Raw genomic sequence first — 26,816 nt, 5'->3', positions numbered from 1 at the left:
ATAAGAGGCAGAATTTTATAATCTGTTTATCACACAAGACTTTAAAAGACTTGGGTGCAAATTAGCATAAAGGCAATGCCCTTTTCTGCACCTATAGTGTTTCTGCTAAAAGTGCAATAGGACACTATAGGAGATGCAAATGCCTGCTAAACCGTGACAGCTTTAACCAGTGACTGTAATGCATACAGCATGAAAAGTAATTTAACTTAATACCTCCAGTTCAAGTTTCAGCCTTGAGAACTCTGCATATTCTTCTATTTGTGCTTAATGATGTACAGCATTTGATACTTCTTGGGATCATTACAGTGTCAACTCTCCCATCTTGGCCAACTGCAAATTAAATTCTCTGTTTCCCTTGTGGTCCCAACTGCATGAAATAGTTGCAGAGCTGAATAAGGCCAGGGGCTGGTTATATCCAGAAATTCAAAACTACTTTGGCAATTTCAGCCTTTGTGAGTGTCCCTGAAGAAGACAGGGAAGGAGGGTCTTGGTGTGGAGTGTGGGACACAACAGCTGTAGTGGTGACAAGATCTGCTGGTGCCCATGGTGTGGTGGACTCAATCCTAACATGGAAAAGCACTTCAAAAATACAGCACTTTAGGGTGGAATCCTTCCGCTGTTCCTCTCTCTGTAACCTCTGCTTGCAGACTGGTATGAGTTGTGGGCCATTTCTGGTTCCACCTTGTTCCTAGGGCAGTTCAGAAATGCCCCAGAACCAAAGCTGAATGCAGACATCCATGTACCCAGCCAATGTCTTTGACACCAATTAGTCATGCTGGCCCTACAAATCTTCAAATCTTTTCCAACCTAGCCAGGTGAAAACCAGCACTGGGGACTCCCTGAGGGCATGGAATGGTGGGAAAAGTAAAGTATCTCTGGTCTTTCTCCGGCCAGGAGTTGTTAAGACTGTTATCTCCTACTTCTCATTCCAGTGACTGGACTTTGATACCCAAAAGCAGGCATCTCTCCAACTCATTGCTCATCCATGCTTCAAAGAACCAATGAACCCCAGCCCACCCTATGGAGAAAACACCACATCCTGGATACTTTGCAAACAAGCCAAGCGGGTTTTAGGACCTACCACTCTGAAACCATTTGTACTGGCAGCCCATGGTGATGCCTGTCACAGGCTGTGATGGTGGGACTGGGATCTGAGGGGCCTGTTTTCTGCACAGCTTTTGTGAGGAGCCTGGCAGCTCCCACCAGCAGCTCTGTCACTGCATGGCCAGAAAACTGGCAGCAACTTCTGCCCCTGAACATCTGCATCCTCTGTAGGTTCTCTGGGACCGTCGGGCAAACAGGTTGAAATGGCTCTGGTTCGAATTAGTCACACAGGGAACACAAACAAAGGCATCAAAATGTCCTTCAAAAACTGAGTTCCCACGGAAGATAAAAGGCTGTGGAATAGTTTGTACAAGCCTAGCTAATGGAGCTTTCACATCACAAATATGACCCAGGAACAAGTCACTGGTTTCAGGGGAGCGTCTGGCCTTTGCCTTTACTCATGGCCATGCAAACTGCCAGTTGGTGAAGGAGCAGGCTCTGGCACAGGCGGGAGGGAGGGAGATCCATCTCGAACGTCCAATATAGACATCACAGAATAGTTTGGTTGGAAGACACCTTAAATACCATCTAGTTCCAACCCACCTGCCACGGCCAGGGACACCTTCCACTAGACCAAGTTGCTCAGAGCTCAACACCCCCTCCCTCAACAGCAACACCTCCTTCCAGCCCACCAGCAACAGACCCCTGCCTTTCCACTGGCATCTGCCACCAAATGCCAGTCCTCCAAAGGAGAACATACTAGGAGGAGGTGGGTGGCAGTGGTCTGTCAGCAGTTTATCAGACTGAAAACAAATAGGGAAATTCTTTGGGTCCAGGAGAATGAAGGGAACCCAAGATTTGCATCGGTCTGAAAAGTGCTGAAGGACTCCTTACTAGGAAAAAGAGACTGCAGTCAGCTTGGGGTAAGGCTGCAGATCTGGGACTGAAACTGGCCAGGTGGGAGAAATACTCACCATGCTGACAGGGAAACTGGTCCTCACACAGAAAACAAATTTTCCCTGGAATCAGTCAGATGTGGTCGTGCCTGACTGGAGCTGATGTTTCTAAACTTTGTTTCAGATTATTGTTGCTCTTCCTTCTCTGGATATGCTCTGTGTTTTACTTGTGTAACTTTTGCCATTATACAAACTAAATTAATTTCTTCTTTGGTCTTGTGCTCAGTAAATTGCACAACATATTTTACTGGAACCACAGAGCTCCAAACTGATGAGACAGGCAGGATCAGGCAAACAAGGACAAGAGAAACCCCACTGCGTTCGCTTCAAGCCCTTCCACCAGAGCTGCTCTGCTAAAAAGTGACCTAGAATTGCAGGTTAGGACCAAACTCTGATTTCCATATTTAGAACGGAAAAGCATTTATAAAGCAGGTGTCAAGATCTCAAACCTGTTAGCTGGTTTTCTATTATACAGTTGAAATTTCTGTCATTAAGTGTTTTTTATTTGGAGGTGGTGAAGGGAAAAGTATCTTTTTTCACTTTAAGCCAAAAATCCCAAACCTGCTCATGGTCCCCTTCATTATCCAAACACAATAGTTACCTCTCTCTCCCTTGAAGTAACTATATACATTCTCTGCATGCTAAAATACCAAAACAATCAGGGGTCAGCTTTTAAATACTAAAAGAAGTTTTACAGGTATGCTACATGTTGACTGAAAGGAGAAAAAAAAAAGTATTACAGTAAAATGCCTCAGAAGAGTTAGCAAAGGACTGCATCTGGGTGGAGCCCCTCATGTGTCCTCCTCAGTCATTTCTCCACTCTGGTATCACACAATGTTTTGTCACTTCGCTTTTTGTGTTCTCCATTGAGTAAGTTAATGCTTCCTTAGCCCAATTCCTTCCCCAAAAGTAAACACAAGGATGTCATTGTAGAACTAGCATTTAGTGGTGGTCTTGCAAGTTTTACACACAGCTTATGCACACGAACAGAGCGGTACTTGTGGGAGGGAAACAGCTCTAATCAGAGGCACTGATACAGCTGGCAGTTTTTGAACATAAAGGTCCTCCTGAGATTTAACACATCACTACAGCTTTGGTGGCGTTGCTACCGAGATACACTTCATGTATTTGTTTCCAGTATCTCTTCCCTGTCCCTGCATTCGTCCACACTCTGCCACTGCTGTCAGGCCAAGGCCTATCTCCACTGAGGCCAATTCCTGGACAGAAGCATGGTCCTGCACACAAATGAACATCATTAAGGAGCAGCAAATGGTGCAGGTGCTCAAGGGTGAAAAGCTATTGCAATTCGACTGACCTGGTGGTGTGTTGCATTGGAACACGCACAAATCAATTCTAACACATTTCTGGCTGCATGGGAAAAAAAGACAAACTTGTTTTCTTTCAATTGACTACTTCTCACACAAGTCCTTCTCTTGGGGACTTAAAACCACACTTGTAGCCTTTGTTTGAACAGTTCCAAGTTACAAACATGAAAGTGCAGAAACAATTGAACAAGTAGACAGGACAGAAAAGTTGAATGAGCATTGGCTCTTCTTATTTTAATGAAGAAATATTTCAAGTTAATATCAGTGCATATTTAGAAATAGCATGTGATACTCCCAATGCCAAATACATCAGCAAATTACAGTTTCAAAACTTTATAAATTAATGGCAAGGAAAAAAAAAAGATTAACATAGAGAATAACGTTCAAAATAAACATCCTGTTTGCTGCACTGTGTCAATTATATTCCTGGTACTTAAACAGCAAGAGATCCAATATTTCATGGTAATTAGGCTCTCCAAAATAGCAGTTATTTTCCTACAAATGAATTGAGCGGTTTGCATTTATTTTTGATGTATAATTAAATGTTATTCTTAGCTGTTACAAAGAAATTTAGTCATGTCAGAGTAAAATTTCATTCCACGACTGAAAAAACTCACACTAACATAGGAACGTTGCCTTCTGGTTATACCCACTAGTAACAGTCAGCTGAGAATAGGAAGAACTACATGAAAGCACATTTGGCTGTTACATAAAATGGCTTTTTTTTTTGTTTCACAGCCTCATAACAATACTGTTTTTCAACACTGTTCCCAGTCATTGTTTTTGAAACGGTTCATCAACATATCCTGAATCAATCACCGATATAAATAACTCCAGTGACAAAATCCATTATGGAAGGACACAGAACTGCAAACTGAAAGTTGTACTGGATGATTTTAAGGTGGAACTGTAATTCCTCTGTAAGACTCTGTTTAAGAAAAAACAAAAAAACAACCCCACATGGTAAAATCTTTAAATAACTGGCAATGGTGGAATCTGGAAAACTGAGATATAATTTTGAGAGATGTTTAACTCACAACGGACTCTAAAGCAAGACAAATCATACACTGAAGCTAGAAAGAGATGCACATTTAAAGCTTGCAAGTGTGATATAAAAATATTCTCTAGTTCTTTAATTTTGATACAGGGAGTCCAATTCCCTAATGGAAGAAGATAAAATACATCTTCTTTTCTTCCCCATCGCTGTACATACACACTGCTCCCTTGAATCAGGAAATGGCTTTCCCCAACAAAAATACCAGCCTTGGGAATCACAGACTTTCACAGGGTTTGTTGATTTTGCTTTTTAAAGTATATTTTCGAGCAGGTGAAATACTGATAGGATATGCATTTCGTTCACTATTAACTACTGTGCAAATCATATACATCAACCTCGTAACTTCAACCTAAGTACAGTCTGCATGGCCTAGAACGACTCAGAATCTAGTGGGATACTACAGCAGAGATGACTGCCAGCCTATGAAACACCAGGCTAAATCAGGTTAGTGGGAAAGGCACATGCTTCAGATTTAGCAGGAACACCTGAAGGTTCCTCATTACTGTTCCTGAAGTTACTGTGATTCTGTGCACTTCCCAAATGACAAGGTTTGCTTCCAGAAAATCGTGAGGTAATAGGAAACTTCTGCTTATGGCACATACACATGGAAGAGTGTGAGCTCAGCTGAACACTCATGGTGCAAGGGGTAATGCAGACACAAGGGAGGCTATGAGGGTTCTGGCCAGAAACAAAGACTTCACATTTCCTTACACCGCACACATTCCTTTTATGCACAAATACAAGGTGCGCAAAATAAGCTGTTTGCTTGGTACAATTTAATGTTTCGCTTATGTGAAATAATCACCTAATACTGCAATAGAATCAAAAATCATGCACTAGATAAACAGAGCTTCTTCCCCATGAACAGCAGTTCTCAGGAACATTTTATTCTGCTTCTGGTAACATCTCATGATTTGCCAGCTTTCACAGTCCCTTTTACAGAACACAGTATTTAGCGACAACTGAAAAGCAAAATTAAAAAAAAAAAAAAGAAAAGTTTTGATTTTAGTTGCGATACAGCTGGGATAGATGCAACAGAGCTGCTGTAATGCACCAAAGAGTAACAAAAATTCAACATGAATATCAGAAGAATAAATATATACCCTAAATTAATCTCTGTAAATACATTCACAGGTCCACTTAAGACACCCTTATGCATAACTCACACTTCTTCAGATCTGCAGAGAGAGATGGATGTTAGTTCATGGGGAAAGCAATTTATCATGAGACTCGGTTTATCTGTCATTATTCCAGCAAAAATCAGTAGCAAATTTGAAAATCTACATTTATTTTCCCCAGACCAACCACACAGAGGCTTAAGTCACAAAATCTATTATTTCCAATATTCAATCAATAAGGCTTTATTTACACTTTTTTTTCTATAAAGTCAGGAAAAAATTTAGTGCAATGTGCAAGAAAAGACTGCACATTTCACTGATCAGAGACTAACATCATTATGGTTTAATGCTAACCCACAGGCAGCCAATTAAAGTTCCATATATCCATGTTTTTACATAGAGTTTCCTTCCAGATTCTGTCAGAAGCATACTAGCAGTCAGGCCACCTAAAAACAGCAAAGACGGCAAAGTTTTCTTGAGGCTTAGTTTGGAATGAACACTTTTCCCAGGGAACTTATTTCTTCTTTTAGAATCCTTTGCATCGTAAAATTCTATTAGTAACCTATAAGCAGAGAAAAAGGAGATGGTCAAAGTCAGACAGTAGCTTAAGACATTTTAAGCAACCTTACTTTCATCCAGTAACTGCTTCTAATCACACATTTTTAACAAATGATCTCATCATATGCAGCAGCTCCTCTGTAACAAGTTCAAATAATGAGTACACCTTACGCATATGATGCACATCAAAATACTCAACCTGAACTCTTGTAAGCATTAAAGCCATATTTTCCTTGTGGACCAATTGCAACTGTGAATATAAAAGCGGACAAGAATTGTTTTCATTCAGCATTTAGCAGAAAAGCCCAGAGCAGTGGGCAATATTGTAGGACAAAACAATGCACTGAGCACCAAAGGAGGAGGAAGAAGTATCTTCATAAAATAAACTAATAAGTAACAAGGGCTCACAAGACACTGAGTATATTGGAAGCTAAACTTGCCAAGAGTAAGATGCTATGCCACTGGCTTAGTAGTAATTTCTTTCCTCCTAGTTTTAAAAAACAGTAATAAATGGATCTGGAAATTCTGGGGTTTTGTTTTAACTATCTCTAAATTTGCCTGACAGACTGATCTGGTCCCAGGAAAGATGCTCCAGTGAACAGGAGCTTACAATGACACATGGATGATGAGGGTTCAGTTTTGTTCATCTTACTAGATAACTAAAGGGACAGACACTGCACAGCCTTTTATTTCATGTATCAGCTCCTTATCTATTTAAATTAAATTCAGACTTTCTATCTTTCAAAAGTAAAGGAAAGAAAAGCTTTTGTGATCCTAAATGTCTAAGACACTTTAGTAACAGTGCCATGTTTATAGATAGTCATGTTAACTTTTAGATGAATTCAAAGTTCACAGGCAGGAGAAGTGAATACATTTCTCACTTCCATGGAGTGTGAGACAGGCAGAATATTAAAGCAGAACAGAACTGAAGAACTGGGACATTTCTGTCTCACTCAAAGTATTCAAGGATTTAGAAATTAAACAGATTCAGCTCCCTTAAGCTGGACTTCAGATCTGGCAAATTAAACCATCATTTCTCAACCAATACTTAAATCCTACATTTAGGCACAAAGTCCCTCAGGAGAACAAGGTCCCCCAGGATCTGCTGCATATACTCAGTAGAGACCTTATCTGGAGATATTGGAGGAAGTCAGGCACTTTACTTCTGCCACAATTCAAAAATGGACAAATGAAACTTCTACATCACCTCATTTCCCCAGTGAAGGCAGGAATTTTGGGGTTAACTGTGTTTTTATCCAGTTGCTGTCTGGATGAAAGATTCGTAAACAATTATGGCAGAAGAGATTAGATCAAGACCCACCCCTCTCTCACTCCAATTTAACACTGATTACAAGGGCAGAATGACACTGCTTGTTCTTGTTTGCCTACCACAGGCATCTTACATTCCTGCACAGGACTTAACTAGGAGAAGATGAATGGAGAGTATTCAGATGAATACAAGTCTTGCCTGAAACATGGACTCACACCTCTTCAATCTAAAGAAGGTCAAAACCCCAGGAATGCCAACCTTCTGAGCAAAAGGCTTAACCACAAGGTTATATTATATTATATTATATTATATTATATTATATGCATAGGAGTACCAACATCACCTCTCTTCAGAGAGCCCTACAGCTGGCACTGCTGATAACACAGAAATCATGGCTATATCTGTTAATATAAAATAAATAAGACAGATTCTTGAAACAGAAAGTTCTGCATATTTCTACTCACTTATCCTTTATTTCAAAACGTTCATGAAGCCACCTTCTCATATACATCTGCTCTTCTGGAATGTCCTTCAGTTCAATTCGGTCAATGAAAATATGAACTCTTGGGCATTCCTTACACAGAAACTCTAAAAAGAGAGCAAAACAACACAACTGAGTCACAAAAACACTGAGTTACAAATACACCCAAAAAATCGGACTGTAAGTGCCTTGGAAGCCTAACTTCACTGCTCAAAAAGCCTTCCCTCCTTATGTTGGGATCCTGAGCACTTCACTGAACTTATAAACCATCTGGCCTACACACTTGAAATGGTGGACCATTATCAGGTACAACATGGAAGAACTGTCCTAAAATGCACCTTGCTAACTGTAAAAGGCTGTGCTTGAAAACATTACACTCTACCTCAGTTGCAAGCTACTCATTCAGCAGTGTGGAATGCAGTAATTTTGATGTCATAAAGTTATCCATCCTGAATTTTTTTTAAAGCTAGTAATCCTCTTTGCTTGTCCTTTTTAAAATCTAAATTTTGTTTGCTGCTGGATGACAAAATTGGAATTACAGTGATATCCCAAAGCATTTCCAGGAGAAAGTATGCTTCAATTTAAGCCATAACCTATAATTAAAAAGTGTAATAGGGCAAAAGACTCAGAACCAAATGCTGCTTTCCATTTTGTATCCCTTCATTTTTCTTCTGTCTCACAGAGCTTGAGACAGCCCTATTGCAAATTGCACCCCTCTCCCCCCCCATTTCCTCAATTTGTCCCTAGACAAACTTACCAAGCAAGCATTAAGGACAAACAAAACTCCATTACTCAAATGGCCTTGTGGGATTTCTTACAACTAACAAGTGGTAAAAATAGTGGGCATGACTACAGTACTATACTGCATATTGTAAATGTGAAATCCTGCGCAGTGCGTATTGGTAACCACTTGCATCTATCAGTAACAAGGGGTGCTGCAGTAACCACAGCATCCCTGGAGAGATTTGCATGATGTGAGGATGGAAGTCCTCAGAAATTTGGACAGTCATCCTGTTTTGAAAAGGGACCAGAAGTGCCTTCCTACAATACATACAGGCAACAAATGTAACACAGACTGGGTGGTCCCTTTAGGTTGTTGACATTTTTCGGACAGCAGTGCAGATGCACAGAAGACTTTGACCCGTAACTGTGAGGGGTATCTGGAGGAATGAATGTGCAAATAAATTGTTACAGCATGAACATCTTTATTGTTGTCTGCCAAAGCAGATATCCCCCTATTTGTTTTTCATCTTTACAGGATTATTGATTAGTAAGGACTTCGCTGTAAAAACAGTCCTTATCACATACTAGAAATTGCCTTAAGGAATTTTAAAAGCCTGTTTTCATGCAAATGTGTGTGTGTGCGCTTGCAGGGGGGAGGGAAGGAGAAGAGATAAAGAGATCCCTAAAGTCTTGAGGTGCTTGGATGCAGAAATCTGTAAGGTGCTGTGTGTGGTTCTGTCTGGACATCATGCAGATTTATGAACATCTAAAGTATTTATTAATATGTAATGATTAGGAGAGCCCTTCACCGAAGCACAGCATAAAGGGAGCAATATGGCCTCACACCATCAGCTGGAGAGCTGGATGAGGGCTCCATCCAGGCATGAGTCCATCTCTTGGCCATGGAGCTGCAAACACAGCTGTTGCCAAGAGGTTTCTGGTAGAACCTTCTCCTACCTACAGCTATTAGATGGCAGGCAAGCTAAGGATTTGGAGTCCAGAATGATGGTACACACAGAGATTTTCTTCAGGTTTATATGCAATGCTTTTACTAACCACAAAAAAATCACCGGTCATTTATCTAAAAGCAGACTGTTCTCTTGCTTTAATGTGAAGAAAGGATTTTGCAGGGCTGTTTCTCTAAGGATGCTATCAAGGCCACTACATGAAGGTCATTGACTGTATGAGCATCTAAAAGCATACTATTAATATCTTAAAATGACAGATGTATTATCCATGCCTTCAATGCTTATGATGTTCATTGATGTACAAATCCTCTTTTGAGTGGCATTACCTATGAAGTGGAACATTCTAACAATATGCAAAACTGTATCTAGAAATCAAAAGCCCGGAAGCCAGATATATGGTCTTTTTCTGTACTAGACTCCTATAAAAAACATCTAAGGTATGCATATTCAGTTAGAGCTGAAGATCCAGCTTTAAAAGATACTTAAAACATTCTGTGCATTGTATAGTGCATGTTTCGTTTGCTTCATAGCACATGGGTTGGTCTGCATAGGAACAATCAAGTCTTTACTGATGTTACTTATAACTCAGTTATAAATTATTAAGGAAAATTAGAAACCAATCAAAACTCAAGACATAAGTATTTCAAAAGAAACACCTTCCCCCACCAAAGCTGAAGTGTAGCAATTCTACAAATCTGCTTGGACAACAAAATCCCCTCCTCAAATACTTGAGTGTTGCTTCTAGCTTTCTACCTTATGCCCAAGTTCCAATGCAAGTTGATTCTTACCACTTCCCACTCTTGTGTTCTTCAGCCAGTCTAAATTGAATCCCTGTATGTGAAGATCCTAAAGGTTTGTCATTATTTCCCACCTTTGTGAATCCCAGTGCTTTCCCCCACAACCTCACCCTCCCTTTTGAGTTTGACTTAATTCAGCCTCACTGAGGGCTGTGTGATCTGCTACTTCAGGTGCTACCCTGGGGAAGGTCATGATTCCCACACATCGATTCAAAGTCCTTTTATCCAAAGCCTGGGTATTCAGGACATCTGCAGATGACATTGTAATGCATGCAGTCAAGCAAGTCAGGTAATCTGACTAGTATTTAATTACCCAATTCATGTGAGGGTCAAATGCAACTAACCCAACTTTTTTGCCCCTAATCTCCAGTGTCACAGCAATCACATAAGAGCACCAGTGGATAAGGATGACATACTGAAGGTTGATTTTTAGAAGAAACAGCTGGATTTTATCACCATAACCACTAAAGGTCTGTGGTGGTCCCATGACCCTTAATTTCACATTAGCTTAACTCCCAAAAGACTTATGTAATTAAGCTAAGAAACAAAATCTTATTGAAGCAATTTATTATGCGCAAATTACATCCAACTTCAGGGACACTAGCCCTTAAGGCCAACATCTGATGGGCTTTTCAGATTCCTAAACTTGCCAGAATTTGTTATAATTAACAGCAGGAACAAGCAAGCCTGAACTTTTCTTCAAGAGACAAAAGAGAAATGCAAATAATGCATTACAAGCAAACATTATGTTGGGGACAGCATTAGTCAAGAACCCTGTACAATTTGGGTTAAATGAACACTAACAACTTGTGTGGGAGCCAAATGGACTTTTGTGTGGGAGATAATTTCCTAATAAAACTTTCTATCTGGCTAAATAACAGATACAAGCAGAGAATGTTTGTAACGCTTTTAGTGACCAAGCACAGCAGAAGGAAAGAATTGAAAATAATAAAGTGGATTGAGTATTTTTTGTTCTTGAGCTGTGACACTGCATTCCTCCTTCAGTGGGACAGAATTCACACTAACACAGGGCTGCAGTGGGGGATTCACTGCAGCACTGGGATTAACAAATGAGGTGCAACAGCCTCCAGGAAAGGAACTGAATCCACAGCATTTTTAATTGCAAACCAATATTTGGGGCTCCCACAAAATTCTTTCAGTTCTCAACTCCTCACCTTAAAAAGCCAATTAACTATCTTTGGAATTACCAGCATTACCAGGAAAACTGAGGGAGGAGAGAAGTTCCGAAACATAGACATATCTGTAACTGAGAAGGGACAAAAAAGTGGCCTCAGACCACCTTCCCCTTCTGAACCATGGAAGTTCATTTCACCACTCCAAATTATTTGCCTTGTCCCTTAAGAAAGTTGTGACAGTGGTGTTAAACAGATATTCCAGTTTTCAGTTACTAATGAAGTCTATTTTTATATGCACTTTAAATATGACAGCAATAAAGTAGCTCAGGTTTCAACCTCCTACATTGGCTCTTCTACTGAAATGTAATTGTTGCCAAAGTCCTTCAAAATTAGGAACAGACAAACTGAGGCCTGACTTAATTTTGTCCACTTAAAGAGTCCCCAAATCTTTCCTGTTTTAACAGATTTGAGTAATGTTTGTGATCTACTGATAGTGATATCATTGGAAAATAAAATCTGAATAAGGTGTATTTATTCTAAGTAACTAGCATTTCAAATGTGTAAAAATACATCTCTTCAGTAAGAGAACATTGTGTGTTGTGGTTTGTATAGTTTTACAGGCAAAACCACGACAGCAGAGACATTCCTCTGAACTGTAGATGCTTTCTCCACTTCTTAAACTTGCATTAGTCTGGACTTCAGTGTTCAGCTACCAAAGCAATTTGTAAACTATCTCCTCTTAAAAAAAGAAAACCCATCTCTCCACTTCCATTTACTTTGTACCCCAAATTGACAATTAAACAGCAAAACAAACATGAATTTAAGTGCTGCATTGCTTCTCAGCTTCATGCTTTCCATCATCCCAAGTCGAGCTGACAGAAAACTATTTCACTACTTGCTCTAACAAAATAAAGGAGCAATAGAGCAAAGTGGCACTAGACAGGAAAGCAAACATCCCGGGCCAGCCGAGGGTGATCGCAGGAACTGCCCCAGGCAGCAGCAGAGGAGCAGCGCCAGCACCTGCGGGTACTGCGGATGTAGGGATGCGTGGAAGAGATGTTGTGCAGCCTAGACTGAAGCTGGCAGCCAGGAAACAAGCCTGGACCTGAGGAATAGCGCTCTCAGGAACACTGCCAATCCCCTGTGCAAGGCCTGACAGGCACACAGAGATCAGTGCCCCCATGCATGCACAAGGGGCACAGTGTAAGGAGCATACAGCTCAGGAGATGGGGGATGTTTTGAAGTGAGAAATGGGATGCACCTGAATCATTATTAAGCCAGGGTGCTGGCCGTGAAAACTGAAAAACTGGAGACTGTTTCAACTGGTAGTTGGGCAAGACTGAAAGTCAGAAAAAGCAACTTGTTCAGATGGATGTAACATAAGGTGGATGTGGCTAAAATTCATTGTGATGGCAAAGTTCAGAAGTGCCTCTGTACCAACATGAGAAGCCTAAATACAAAGACAGAACAAGAATTACTGGGACTAAGAGATGACTCCTTCCTGTAAGGCAGGCATCCTGGTGGGCTTGCAGGAGTGGGCACTGTTACCAGACTACCAGACTTCTAGGAATGACGGAAGAGGATGTTCAAATGAGGGTAGGGTAGTGTGCATGAACGATTATATAGAAGTCTAATAGCTTTATATAATAAGGAGACAAAAGCACAATAAAGTCCTTGTGGATGGAAAATCCAGACTCTACTAGAATATATATTAGATAAATAATTAAATTACTTCCAAGTAAGTTTAATAATAGTGAGCAGAAACTGTGAAGCTGGACTGAGATCTGCAAGTTCAGGACTGACAGCAGGAGAGTGAGATTCCAGCTACCTTCACTGAACTGCATTGATACTTCAGCAGGATGAGGAGGGGAAAAAATCCCAAATAAACACAAACCAAAATGAATCAACCAATTGGGCAAAAACACCAGAGGGGAAAAAAAAAATTGTTTCCTGAAAGAACTAGTAAGTAAGAAAACCCACAAGAAAAAGATGCTGTTCCTGGTGTGGTCTTGCTCTGCAACCACAATACAATTAATTTCAGTGTTGTAGAAAAAGAATCCAGCACAGAAATGCAGAATTCTTGGGGGTTGCCTCTTCTCCCAGGCAACTAGTGATAGGACAAGGGAAAATGGCCTCAAATTGCACTATGGGAAGTTCAGGCTGTATGGATATTAGGAAAAATGTCTTCACTGAAAGAGTGGTCATGCATTGAAACAGGCTGGCCCAGGGAAGTGGTGAAGTTGCAATCCCTGGAAGTGTTCAAAAAAAAAGCAGATGTGGCACTTTGTGATAAGGTTTAGTGGGCATGGGTGGTGTTTGGTTGAAGATTGGACTTCATGATCTTGGAAGTCTTTTCGAACTTTAATGATTTTGTGAATTAAAGGAAGTACACAATGGGAGGGAAGGCAAAGTGTCAAAACACCCTAAAATACACAGTCCAAAAGAAGGCAACCTGCAGGCTACTAAAAAACCCACCAAACACCAAATCCCAGAAAAACTTGTAATAGAAACTCACATAAAACATGTGTAACTCTGCAAAAGGAAAAGCCTGTGTGGGTCTGAAAAACATCTGTATGGCTTTAAAGAGAAAATCAAGGAGGCTACCATTATACTCCTACCTTCTCTGCTTTGAGGAATGGAAAGCTTGTCCGAGTAAGGAAAAGCCACAAAACTGCTCATGCCAAATGTAAATGTAAACTTAAGAGGACTAAAAATAAACTTGAAAAATGGAAAGGGTGCTCTATTTTAACTTTTTTTCAGTATATTAAAAGCAGTAAACTTGATAAGACACTGGTGGGGTTGCTGGATGACTAAAGTGTGAAGAGCAGCACTCATGGTCAAGTATAAGCCCTTGCAACAGAAGCTCATATATTTTTCATCATATTTCATATATTTCATATATTTGCTTGCATCATTCTTTCTTGTCGAAAATGTTTGATTCCTACACCCATTGCATTCTTTGTAGCAGATCATTCAAAGGAACTAGATCAATAAGTAAACATACAGAAAGTATTAGACTAAATATAAACAAACAAGTCAGATGTCAGGAAGTCACCAAGACCAGACAGCATTCATCTAGAAGCTCTCAAATGTGGAATTTAAAAACAAAAATGTGTAACCTATCAGCACAAACAGCCATTGTGCCAGAAAAATAGGGAGTTTCCCATCTACAAACAAGGACTTTAGAGATGATGCTGGGAAATACAGACCAGAGTCTTACATCACTGGGTAAGATAACAGGTCTGTAACAAAATCACTGAGCACATGGATAATCACAGTCTGTTGAAAAAGATTTGGTGTGGATTCTGTAAAGGGAAATCCTGTCCCACCAACTTGCTGGATTTCTACAACAGTGTCAAGGACCAGGCGGATAAAGGGGATTCACTGGACATGATATATTTGAATTTTCATAAAGCCCCTGACAGGGTTCCACACTGAAGGCTATTAAAGAAATTAAGCTGCCATGGGATTAGAGGAAATGATGTTTTATAGACCAAAAGCTGCTTAAAGGAGCGGAAGCAAATGGAAGGACTTAGGGATGGAAAAGACTCGGCGACTGGGGTCCTCTGAGGATCAGTGCCAGGACTGGTTTTACTCTGTCTCATGACTGATGAGATGAAGAAGGAAGCAAACTGTGAATGCTCCAGTCTTTCACATCTCTTTCAGAAGACCCTGAGCTCTTTTGGGTAGTCAAATGTTGGCTGAACTTCAAAACGATCTCAAAGCTGAACAAACAGGGTGAAAATGCGGCAGCCAAGCTTCAGTGTAAACAAACATAGGGAAAAAAAATAACCAATACCCTGATTACATGACGCTTAACTTGGAATTGGTGGTTACAATCTGGGAGTTGCTGACCCTTCTGTGAAACCATCCTCTCAGCAGCAGCCCCAAATCCCCCAAATACTGGGCAGCTTGAGGAAGGACATCGAGAACAAGGCAAAGAGAGTCACTCTACAGATAAAGATTATGAATCCACATTTTAAATACAGCATGCACTTCCAGTCTCTGTATCTGAAGGAGGATGTAGTGGACTCAGAGAAGGCCACAGAAAAGACCAACTAAAACATTTAAGGAGGAGAAGTACCTCCAATACAAACAAGGAGACATTAAAAAGGCCAAATTTTCAGTTTGGAGAAGGTAAGCAGAAGGAAGGATACGACAGCTTTAAAAAAAAAAATAGATATAAATAAATCCTGAAGATGGCAGGTAAAAACTATAGCTCCACAAATCCTACAAATTCAAGGGTAAATAATCACTTGTCTGTATCTTCCTGAAGATGCTGAGATCTAAAGAATATTTTAAAATTATTATTAGAAAATGGTATCTATAGTTAGCTATACTGATATTAGCACTGGAGAGCAGCAGCATGTCATTGTCAGTTGTCTTGCTGATCCAAGATGGTCTCTGATGAAGACCTACCATACTTGCTCATTATAGCTCACTGAAACAATCTTTAAGTGGCTTTAAGCTGTTATTCTAACAGATGCACTCTGGCCTTTGTACTACTCTGTATCAATATGTAAATACTGCATGTTGGCCAAATTAGCAGGAGGTTTCCTACAAAACTGTAACAGTTTTGATCAAGAGGCTGCCAGGAACAGAACCTAGATCAGGTTAGGTCTGTGGATTACATCTAAAAGGTATCCCACCACTGCTAGCTGAAAATGAGCAAATTTAGGAGATACCTGTGTCTTCCCTGGAACATCTTTACAGTTTCAGAAGTGAAAAAAAAATTCAAACTATGCAAGTAAGAAAAAAAGGCAACAAAAGACACAAGGAGTGGACCAGCTCAGAACTATCTTCTCTCTAGCAAAAAACCAGGATCTGTTAGGAACTATGCCAGTACTGCTAGGATTGATGTTTTTGCCTTTCTTTCAGACAGTCTGTTTTGATAAACAGAGAATAGCACCAGAGTAGAAGAAAAGGACTGTGATGCATAAAAACCCCCAAAAATAAACACAGACTCTCAAAGCAGCAACATATTTTTGGCCAAACCTGACAGTGTGAAGAAGTTAAAGTTGTTTTTGTTATCCTTAGGGTTTAGATACACTTATGCATAAAGATCAGGAGTTCCTTGAGCCTTTGTAAATAAATGCTGCTTGGGGAGTGGAATGCTTCCTCTCACATGTGCATGAGGTCCAGGGTGGAGGGTAATTTTATGAATCTCCAGTGTAAATACTTTCAAGAGCCTCTTGTGCAGCAGAGGTTTCCTGAGGACTGTGTGTTTTCAGTGCACAAATTCCCAAAGGGAAGCTACAGATGCACTACAGGTGCCTACCTTCAGTAAGAGCTGCTTGGGAATAACTGAGATACACAATAATCTGGTTTACAATCAGAGAACACATGCCTGGGGCTCAGAGGGAGCTGCAGGGGGTCATTACCCCCACCCAGGGGGTGTGATGCAGCACACACAGATGCAGCACACACAGCTGCAGCACCCACAGGTGTCTGTGATTTGGAAAAAGTTAGAATCATTTAGGGTCACCTGAATCTTGCATTCCTCCCTAGGCATCCGAGTTTGGGTGATGGTGGAGACAAACTGAGCTACAGGAATTCCAAATACAGTTGACATCTTTGTGTCCTTGTTTTCAGATGGATAAAGAAGCAGAGGCGCTACTCATGCTCAGACTGACCTTCATTTTTTCTGATGAACTACATCAAGGCTTTCATATGTTCCCATAAACTGATGCTGGCTGCTCTTTGGTGATGTGTTGTTTTTGACCAGAAGTACAATGTTTAATTCTTACAGTATGAAAATACTTTGCATTTACCCAGACTGTCCTTATCTGCAGAATATTGATACATATGCCCTCATCTGTGTTGAAAGTGCCACTACAAATAAGTCATCCCCAAATTAACAGACAGGTTTTCATGTTACTCAGACTACTTCTAATAGGGAATTACAGGGGGTCTAAAATGACAGATCTAGTCTTATGGAGGACAAGTGAAAATGCATTCAGTTAAAACTGAATGACAGTTTACTTACTCTGTGGTATCTGGTGAAATCATGTTATTAAAAAAGTTTTATTTTAACATTTTGCACAAAATAAAACTAGGGTTTTCCTTTAAAAGAAAAATGTTGTATAGAATATCACAGAATTTTTAGGGTTTGAAGGAACCTCTGGAGATCATCTAATCCAACCCCCACAGAACTATGTTGCCAACTACTGTTGTTATCAAAATTCCTCCAAACATCTCAATGTAAATTTTATATATTGAAATATGAAAGGTAATTATTACTTAAATTCTTCTTGAACAGATGCAGAATGACAAGTTCTTGATGTGAGGCTTACTGTACATGCTAAAAAGCCATCCTACACTTGATACAAATTTTACCAGTGCTAATGTCCAGCCTGGGGTCTAATCTACATCCTTTCTTTGGTTACTCTAAAATAAATGACATTTGCTCTTCAATATTCTTTCATGCAATAGAACATGACAGCTAGCAGAGATCTGAAGAGATTATGAGTCATTTCATCACTATAAAACTTACTTTGGACTGTTTTATACTTCTTTTACTGTTTATCAGCTTAATAATTTAGCTTTTTAATTCTTTCAACACATCTGTAACCATGTGCTTCTTATCATTCTTTGGACCTTGAAAGACAATTGATGTGAACAAATCTGGGCCACAGTCCAGACAAAGACTGTTTTACATTGCTCCAGTTCCTTTTCTATAGTCTTGTACTTCCCTAACTGGGTCCTAACAAAAGTGTAAGCTTTTGGAAAAGTGTATTTTCCCTGAGGGAAGTTAGGCCAGTCTGACCTCCTCAAATCACACTGATCAAAGTGATGTACAGATCTTCAGAAATACACACACACACAGGCTTTCAAACTGTTTGTTCTGGAACTGATATACAGCAGAGTCAATAATTCTCAAGAATTCCTCTGACTTCTCTAAGACAGAGTCTATATGTACTTTGCTATTTTTATTCAGTGTTTATCATTGTCACATGCTGGTATTTCACACACTCTTTCATCTACAATGGCCAGATAAATACCATCTGGTTATGCTAAAGCCTTCAGGCAGAATAATAAAGATGTAGATGTGTACATAATGCTCTTTCAGGTGCAAGAATGATAACAGTTCCCACGTCCCACGAGACCTGCCCCTTAACACCAGACAAAGCTGGATGTGAACGCTTAGCACATTTATTCAGAAGGGGGAAAACTAGGTTCTCATCCTTTCTTCCCAAACTTATTTCTGCTTTTCACTTGATGACAGCGTAGTAAAACAGTATCAACAAATTCAGCACAAGAGTTTCTCCTCATCCTTTTCTGTTCCAAATAGTTCTTCCAGATTTCAGTACCTGAGATGTCCTTCAGCTGTGCCACAGTGCCCATATGATTATTTGCATCTTATTCTAATGACCATAAATACATACTCCCTAGCAGCGTGGTCCTCCCCAGGCAGGACCATGATGTTCTGTCATTAATGATGTGGACAAGCCATCTTCAGGAGTGAGAGAGAGGGGACAAGCCTGTGGGAAATCGCTATTCTTTAGAAAGGCTGCCATGTGCTGAGTAAACTTCCACTGGAAACGTACCAAGTTCCAAACTTGTAATGAAAGGGAATGAATAAATGGTAGGAAAAAAATCCATCCATTGGTTACAACTGGATGTGAAACAACAGCAGAAAGCAACATCGCTGTGTAAAGCTAATCTAATCTTAGTCACTGTTGAAGACTAATCAAATTTGATGTCTTCTAAAACAAACTTGCCACTGGAAAGAGCCAAAAAAATATTTACATGCATAAGCAGTGACAAAAAGTTCAACACATTTGAAAGTATATACTATAATTTGCCTGCTCTAAAATGGCACCATTACATCAGGTATGTCTGGCATTCACTGTTGTTCTCATGGTGAAATGTCTGTTTGCCAGCTGCTAGTATACTATGCTTTGTTTTAATCCTATTGAGCAAGTCAACATTATGATATTTCAGCTTGCTGGACTTAAAAAAAAAATTTTAAAATTGAATTTTGTTAAGAAAGACTATTTAGACTTAGAGTTGCATACTACAAAACTTAAAAAGCAATTCACTTTTTCTTCAGAATTTTTTTCCCATTCACAGTTTGCTAACACAATTTCTCAGACAAAGTGTGCTAGTGCTCCTCACAGTCACTAAAATTTTCTTTTTAACCTGCTTTGTTTACTACTGAAGACAGCAGCCAAGAGCCGATGATGTCCCAGGTAAGCATGGGTTTTTCCTGAAATGGCACAGGCTCTTCTGAGGAATCGAGATTTATAGAACCGAAAGCAAAATGCATTTCAAGAAACACTATATCTGTGTGGAATTTAGATTTCATTCACATGGGAAATGTCACAGTATGGGAAATAAAGTCCTCAGCTAAAGTTGTGTTTATCAGAAGTTTGTTTTCCATGCAATAAATTTCAATCAGTGTTGCTAGATTGAAAAAGACATGTCAACCTTATCTTTTAAAAGTTACCAGGATTGCACTGCCATTTTATTCCGATGAGAATGAAAAACAAAATTCTCAACCAGCACTGACACAAATATGAAATATTCATATGAAATAAGATGTCCTTTCCACGTGTGCATAACTCATTTTAGCACTGTAAAAGGGAAATAATGCTAAAAAATGTCAAATGCGTAAGTATGCCTAATTCAATTCTTGTTATATTCCTGACAGACCAGTTGCTCGACTTCTGCATAACAAATGGTGAAATGATCTTGATCTCTTAAAACAGAAATTGTTTGTCTGCCACTTTGTGTCTGGAGAGCCTAAAAGAATGACAACTATGTTCCACATGGTAATTCATAAAGTATTCTTAATCTACATAATTTGTATTATATGGAATACATGTGACTGCCACAATAGCGTGGAACGCTACGTTGATCTATCATGGATATATCATTTATCTGCTCTGTAAGGGGTAACAGCTGGTTGGCTGCACTTCATTCTGTATTACTGCCTTATTTTTACCCAAGGCTCAGCCAGTAATTACCCCTAGCCTGGCTGAAAGATATGCCTGGACTGCTGCCATGGAGGCTCCAAAAGGCTGGATGTGGAGTGGCCACCCCAAAGCATCTGATTCCTGCTTGACACAAACACAAAAAACAGCCAACAGGGAAATTCACCTTGTTGGTTCCCCTTCCTTAATTATATCATGCTTCATGCAAACTGTAAGGTTCAATAGGTGAAGAGGTCTTGTAAGGAATTTGAACATTTGCCATCTTATTATTAGGTAATGACATTTTAATAGTTTAATTAACCATTAGGCAGTGAGAAGTTCAGCATGAGAATGGTTGAAACTGCCTAGTAATTAAGTCATGAAACAAGATATGCTGCAGGGAAGGAGAAACAATCCTATTTGTTTTGAAGGGAGTCTTAGAAAGGGTTGGGTGATGGGACAAAAGGGAGGCTGCTCAGTCTTCAAAAGGTACTGTAAAAAGGTCAGAAGGCATTTAAAAAAAATAAAGAACTTTAAATCATAAAAAGAACTTTTGACATAAAAAATGCCCATTAGGAACAAAATAGACGTAAAATAAAACCATCCTAAGACATTACAGTACAGAACAAGTGTTGAATTAATATACAGCGTTGACAGTTTTCTTTCTCACCTATCCAAAAGAATTTTAAACAAGGTGAAAATGTAAAAATAGACAATTCCAGAACTTCTAATCAACTAGCACCTGGGAAGCAGTTCATGTGACTCAAGGAGTTACACCTCCTAATGAAATGACATGGAAACAGCTGCACTACAAACTATTTTTAGCAGCAGAAGGAACAAGTCCCAGTGTCATTGGGTGAGCTGAGGAGCAGAGAGTTAGATAAGAAGTTCCCTGCAAGTCCCTCAGTCAACACTGATCCCTTGCCCAAAAATCTGGATGGTTCTTTGGAACTACTGTGGCTGTTTTTTCCCACTTGGTATTGGTAGTGCAAGAGACTCAAAAGTGCCACTTTGAGCCAGCCAGCAACAGACAGTCAGGCACAGATATGGCTGAGTAACACAGCAACTACAAATGGAAAGAAAGATGATCTGGCACTCCAGTAGCAGTGCAGGCAAATTATTTACTTAAGAATAAATTATCAGTTCACCACCAAGCATAATAAACAGCAAACCCTGAAGCTCTCTGTCCCTGAGTTTTCCCCAGCAGAAACCCCAGAACATGTTTTCTGGTTAGATAACTCAAGGAATGTAAACCCCATCTATTTGATTTTCTTAAGGTCCTGTAGGTGGTTTAAAATACTAAAGCAAGTGAAGCCCACTTACATAAAATGCTGTTGAGTGTTTGTAAGATTAGTGGCTATGTGCAGCACTTTGAAAAATTGTCAGTAAAATACTACTGCTACACATTTTCCCTTTAAAATGTGCATTTCAGCAATTACATGTACATGTGTACATATGTAGCACAGCAGAGGGAGAGAGAGAGAATTTAGGATGATGCCAAATCCCAGTGCTAGAAGAAACATGAAGGTAAATGGAATCTGCTGCCTATGGCTCCAAGTTCCCTTTGACTGCAAGAGCACTTGTATTTGGAATTGGAATAGAGAGGCAGAGGGCAGGAATGTCACAGGTAACTCCTGTAAAGCCCAGTCACTAGAACGATGCCCTACCAAGGGGCCATAGGATGGCTGAAGCTCTGTGAAGATTATCTTCAGAGCGTTTCAAAGCACCTGAAGTTGGTTCTGTATATGAGCAAGCATATGGCTATAGCATGTCTAATAGGCCTCAACTCACCTGTCATAGATGGTGCCAGTTTTCTTTGCCCTTTGTGGTCCACAGTACCTTCATAAGCCACAGTCACATCATACACTGCATCCAGATAGTCTTTCATTGTGTCAATGGCTACATGAGTTGCCTTCACGCGTGGAGTCAGCACATGCTTTAATATAGCAAGTCCTAGAGGGGAAAAAAACCAAAAATAATTACAGCGTTTGAAAGTAAACTGGACTACATTCACAAAAGGAACATCATGCCAAGGAACATCAGCATCTCCCTTCAAAATCACAAGAGGTTTATTTTCAATTTCAATTCTCAGTTGAATGTGCATGTGTACTCAGTGCTTATGCTCTACTGAACACATGTAGAAGATGAAACAGAAACCCTAAATTAACAATAGGAAGGGTGCTCAATAAGAGGGCCCTTTTTACAACTCCTCACTAGAAGCAGTGATGGTTTTAATGTGGCTCATGACTGATGAAACAGCACTTCTCTTTACTGTTTATGTGTGTCCAACTGAGGTTAAAAAAAGAGCAAATTATCTGAGAAATACTAAACACACATAGCATCACCTTCTGAAATTCTGTATCAGAAACAGATTTCACAGATAATCACAGAGAATTTTAAGCACACCTAATGCTCATCCAGCATTTTACTTCCCAAGGAAAAACCAATTTAGTGAACATACTGAATCCTAACCTACTCACTATCCCAGCAGAAAATTTAGTAGCAATGGGGGAAAATACAGCACCGAGAACCAAAACCAAGGAGAAAATATTCTGTGCTTCCCTGCAAACAATCTGTTACAATTGACTTGGCTACTGACAAACTCGTAGTGACAGAAATCAACTTTTATCTTTAACTTTTCCAGGCCAAGCCACAAAGATTGGTATGTCAAGGACACAAGAACGTCAGGTTTAACATCACTCCACATGTCTTAACAACAGCATTTCATATCCGTGTTTACTTCAGTTAACCACTTCCACTTAGAACATACTTAAGAACATAACACACTGGGCTCAAAAGCATAAACCTGGTTCCCTTTCCAGAATTTTAATATACAATAACTTTCAAAATGAAAACAAGCAAACAAATAAACCCAAACCCAAAACCTTTTCTTGACCTGAACACAGCTCTTCCACATTTACTTGAAAGGGCTTCTAGAAAAAGAAAGCATACTATGTAAAAATTTTCACTGTTTTTCTATGTGTATCTTTCTCACTGAGAAGTATCGGAATAAAACTGTGGTTTTTCATTTCTAGCCTATTTTTCATTGGCTTACTCTTCAGTCCTTTTTTAAAGAACCATCCATTCATGAATCCACTGGTTCCTGGTAGGTGAACAGGAAATTTTTCTAAACCAAAGTATTGTGGTATTGCTTTTGATACCTTTCTGCTTGCAAAATCAATTCAAAAGACTATATATTATGTCCTGATTTTGTGCTGAATTCCCTTGCTGGGTAAAACATACTTTGATCTAAAATTATGGAAACATCTAGTGAACACTGTAAGATAATGCTAGTTTCTACATCGCTCTAACATTCTTAGGAGTTGAAAATTTCAGTATGAACCACTATCTTGATTTCTTACTATTTGGTAAGAACCTCCTTGTCTGAATGCAAAGATAAAAGGCTGTTTACCAGCACTCCTTCTGAAGCCATTGTTCCATGCTTTACTGGCAGTAGTGATAACTGTCTATGCAAAATGTTATATGGATCATGTAAATATTTTGAAGCATAACATGGTGGTAGTGTTTTCTTAGCTTGTGAACTGTTACATTAAACAGCTAATTATGTTATGTTTCAAAATGTTTACTCTGTAAATGAAGCACTGAATATTCTCGTGCTGTGTCAGCAATGATATTAGTGTGGACATGACACTCAACACAACTCTTGCTGAGCCAAATTCCCAAACATATTCTAAAAACACTGTCATTCCTTTCCTGCCCAACTCATCTTCCCCTTCACCAAACTATTACGGTGAGGAAGAAAAAGGGAAAATTCAGTGAGAATTGAATCCTCTAGACAAATAATTAAGTTAGGTATCTGTGACTATTAACTGCTGATTTTTTTTAATGCTTGGCCAGTTCTGGTGATGAAGATGGTCAGTGACAATCTGTGAAGTGCAACTGTAGAATAAGCCATTCTTATTCCACATGCTGTCAGTGAGCTCTTCAGAGTTTAAGAACAACATGGTTATGTATCTAAATAAAATCAATTAAAAAAGTCCATAATCCATTATTCAGAAACACTACAGTGCATGATAAACATGCAGCAACACCAGCTCAGCACATCCTTTTAAAAAATCAATTTTATAAAAGCATTACCACATATTCTTGCAATTACTTATGATCTTTGCTAAAATCAACATAAAAGAATTTAAATCCAAGTAGTTACAGTATAGTTACCTTGGCAAGCTGCCTGCATCCAATTCACAAAACACACTGTGCTTAAACTGTTTTTAATGTTGTGCAATACAGTTAGGACCCTCTGTCAAAGCACTTAAGGTCATGAGATTTTATTTTAAATGCCAAAGAAAATGAACTAGATACTACTAATATTGTAATGCTCTACCTTAAAAAGCCATAGCTTTGCTCTTCTAACTTTTGAATGATAGACATAAAAAAAAAAGAAAATCTGATGAAATATTGTAAGCAATGATACTTCAAATATCATCCATTTACTACATTATTGTAAGATGCAGAATTACTTCAGAAAGTCTGCAAGAAAATGGAATGAAATGCAATTACGTTGGCAAGTACAAAGGCCAAAATCATGAACATCTATAGAATTGAATTTTTAATCTAAACACAAACTAACAAAAAGACACTAAACAAAACATCACTTATCTAACTTCACCAGGGTGAAGTAACATGTAACAGTAGCTAAGTACAATTCTATGTAAAAGATTGCCATCCTCTTCCATTCATCCAGGCCAAAAAACTCAAAGAGCTGCTCAGTACAGGAAGGCCATCCACATTTTTAGTTGGGCTTTGTTAGTTGTTTTCCACCCCTGATGTGCACGCACCACATTTTAAAATGAAAACAATAAAAATCCTCAGCTCTAAATGAAGAATACTCATGTGCATTATATTAGCATTACCACATTTCACCAACAAAAGTTAAGTGCTCACTGAAAGTGGATGTCAGAATTAGTTTGAAGTCTCCACACCTCTCTCCCCTCCCCATGAAATCATGTACTCGAAACTCAACTTTCAAGTACACAAAAATGGAAACCAGGGTGAAAACCAATGAATTGATTTCAAGACCAATTAGATCTTTCCTTTTTCATGTGAATGTGTGTGCAGTGATGATGTTAGACTGAAAGCTCTGCAGTTACATGCAGTGTCCCAAGTACTCACCCAGCTCTTGAGTTCCCGCCAGCTTTCTGGAATGCCTCCAGTGATTCAAAGCTTTACATATTGAAACCAGAGTCCATAGTAAGACTTATAAAATAACAAATGATGGGAGAGCTCATCCATTTGTATGCTAGTATTCCATCGACTTACAGAAACAGGACTCAGCTGATGGCAGTATTAAAAAACTGCATGCACTTGTAAAAAGTGTTTTTCTGTTACCATGAACTGAAGCATACAGGAAATACAATGAATCCCCTCAGGAAGAGTATGACCAGCCCACAGCAAGGCATGGAGACACCACACATCGGTACACTTTCTTCCATCATGGGTATCTACAGAAATACAATGTGGCTTCTTGTTTTCCTCTTCTTGTTTTCCTCTTAATTTCCCAAGGATAACTTTTAATAACACAGACCCTTACTTCATTCTAATGATTGGTCTCAAATACTACTCAAGGTCCATAACCCATTCTTTTTAAAAACTATATTCTTTGTCCACATCTTACTGAGCACTTTTAGACTAAGCCTGCTTTCATGAAAGGATAGAATAAATACCACCAAAAGCTATTTTCTTCAGAGACAATTCTAAATAACTTTTATGGATATTGAATGCTTTGAATTGCATTAGAATACAATCAAAAACTAATGCCAAGATCTAGAAGGGAAGCATTTTCAATTAGCTATGCTGAAACACCTCTTTTTTACATGACCTGTAAAACAATTTTGAGATAAGCATATCCTGCATACACAAACATATTAGCAGAAAGCATGATATTTGTCAAGATAAACTTAGCATTAAAAAATATTTACATTAGCAACTTTTCTGCGTAAAACCAAAGAAGATAATAAATGAATACCTTAAATGTTTGCTTGATGAAATGACCTTTGTTAGAAATCAAACATCAATACAAAATTCCAAAAATGCCTTTCACCAGGGATGATTGTTTTGTCTTTATTTAGCAAAAACAAGCCAAGTTACATTTAAGAAGCTTCTGACCCCTTTGGCTTTGGATTATTTCTATTTATTTTCAAATTTTAAAAATGCCATTTGTTAACATTTTGATAAAATTCATATTCTACTAAACCTAAAAAATTTGTGGTGTTTGGGGTGTCCTGCACAGGGCCACGATTCAGACTCAATGATCCTGATGGGTCCCTTCCAACTCAGCATATTCTATGATTCTATGACTGACTACTACAAAATGATAAGAAATATATGTTTTGGGTACATAAAAATGAAATAAATTTTATACCAGAAGCTGGTACAAAAAATAATAATAGTGTATTTTGCAGGGTTTATAGACATTTTTCTCTATAGTCCTTGTTAAAAAGACCCAGG

At 39.0% G+C, this 26,816-nt stretch overlaps 1 protein-coding gene across 3 annotated transcripts in view; it reads right to left on the bottom strand.

Annotated features, from left to right (window-relative positions):
* Nucleotides 1-3,529: 3,529 nt before the first annotated feature.
* The window catches only part of AGPAT5 (1-acylglycerol-3-phosphate O-acyltransferase 5), a 55,926-nt gene continuing 32,639 nt past the window's right edge, over nt 3,530-26,816 (bottom strand). For all 3 annotated transcript variants that reach the window (XM_042016468.1, XM_042016466.1, XM_042016467.1), the window contains 3 exons: nt 22,140-22,301; nt 7,793-7,916; nt 3,530-6,062 (listed from right to left, as the gene is read on the bottom strand). In XM_042016468.1, the coding sequence (XP_041872402.1) occupies nt 5,837-6,062; nt 7,793-7,916; nt 22,140-22,301 (512 nt within the window). In that variant the 3' untranslated portion in view covers nt 3,530-5,836. The remainder of the gene's footprint in view (nt 6,063-7,792; nt 7,917-22,139; nt 22,302-26,816) is intronic.

The sequence above is a fragment of the Corvus kubaryi genome, unplaced genomic scaffold (genome assembly GCF_017639235.1).
Source record: "Corvus kubaryi isolate FWS band 111438036 unplaced genomic scaffold, C.kubaryi_AGA036_p1.0 split3-73, whole genome shotgun sequence".
Classification (NCBI taxonomy): domain Eukaryota; kingdom Metazoa; phylum Chordata; class Aves; order Passeriformes; family Corvidae; genus Corvus; species Corvus kubaryi.
Note: the sequence above shows the minus strand (reverse complement) of the source record. Positions and strands in the feature narration are given on the sequence as shown.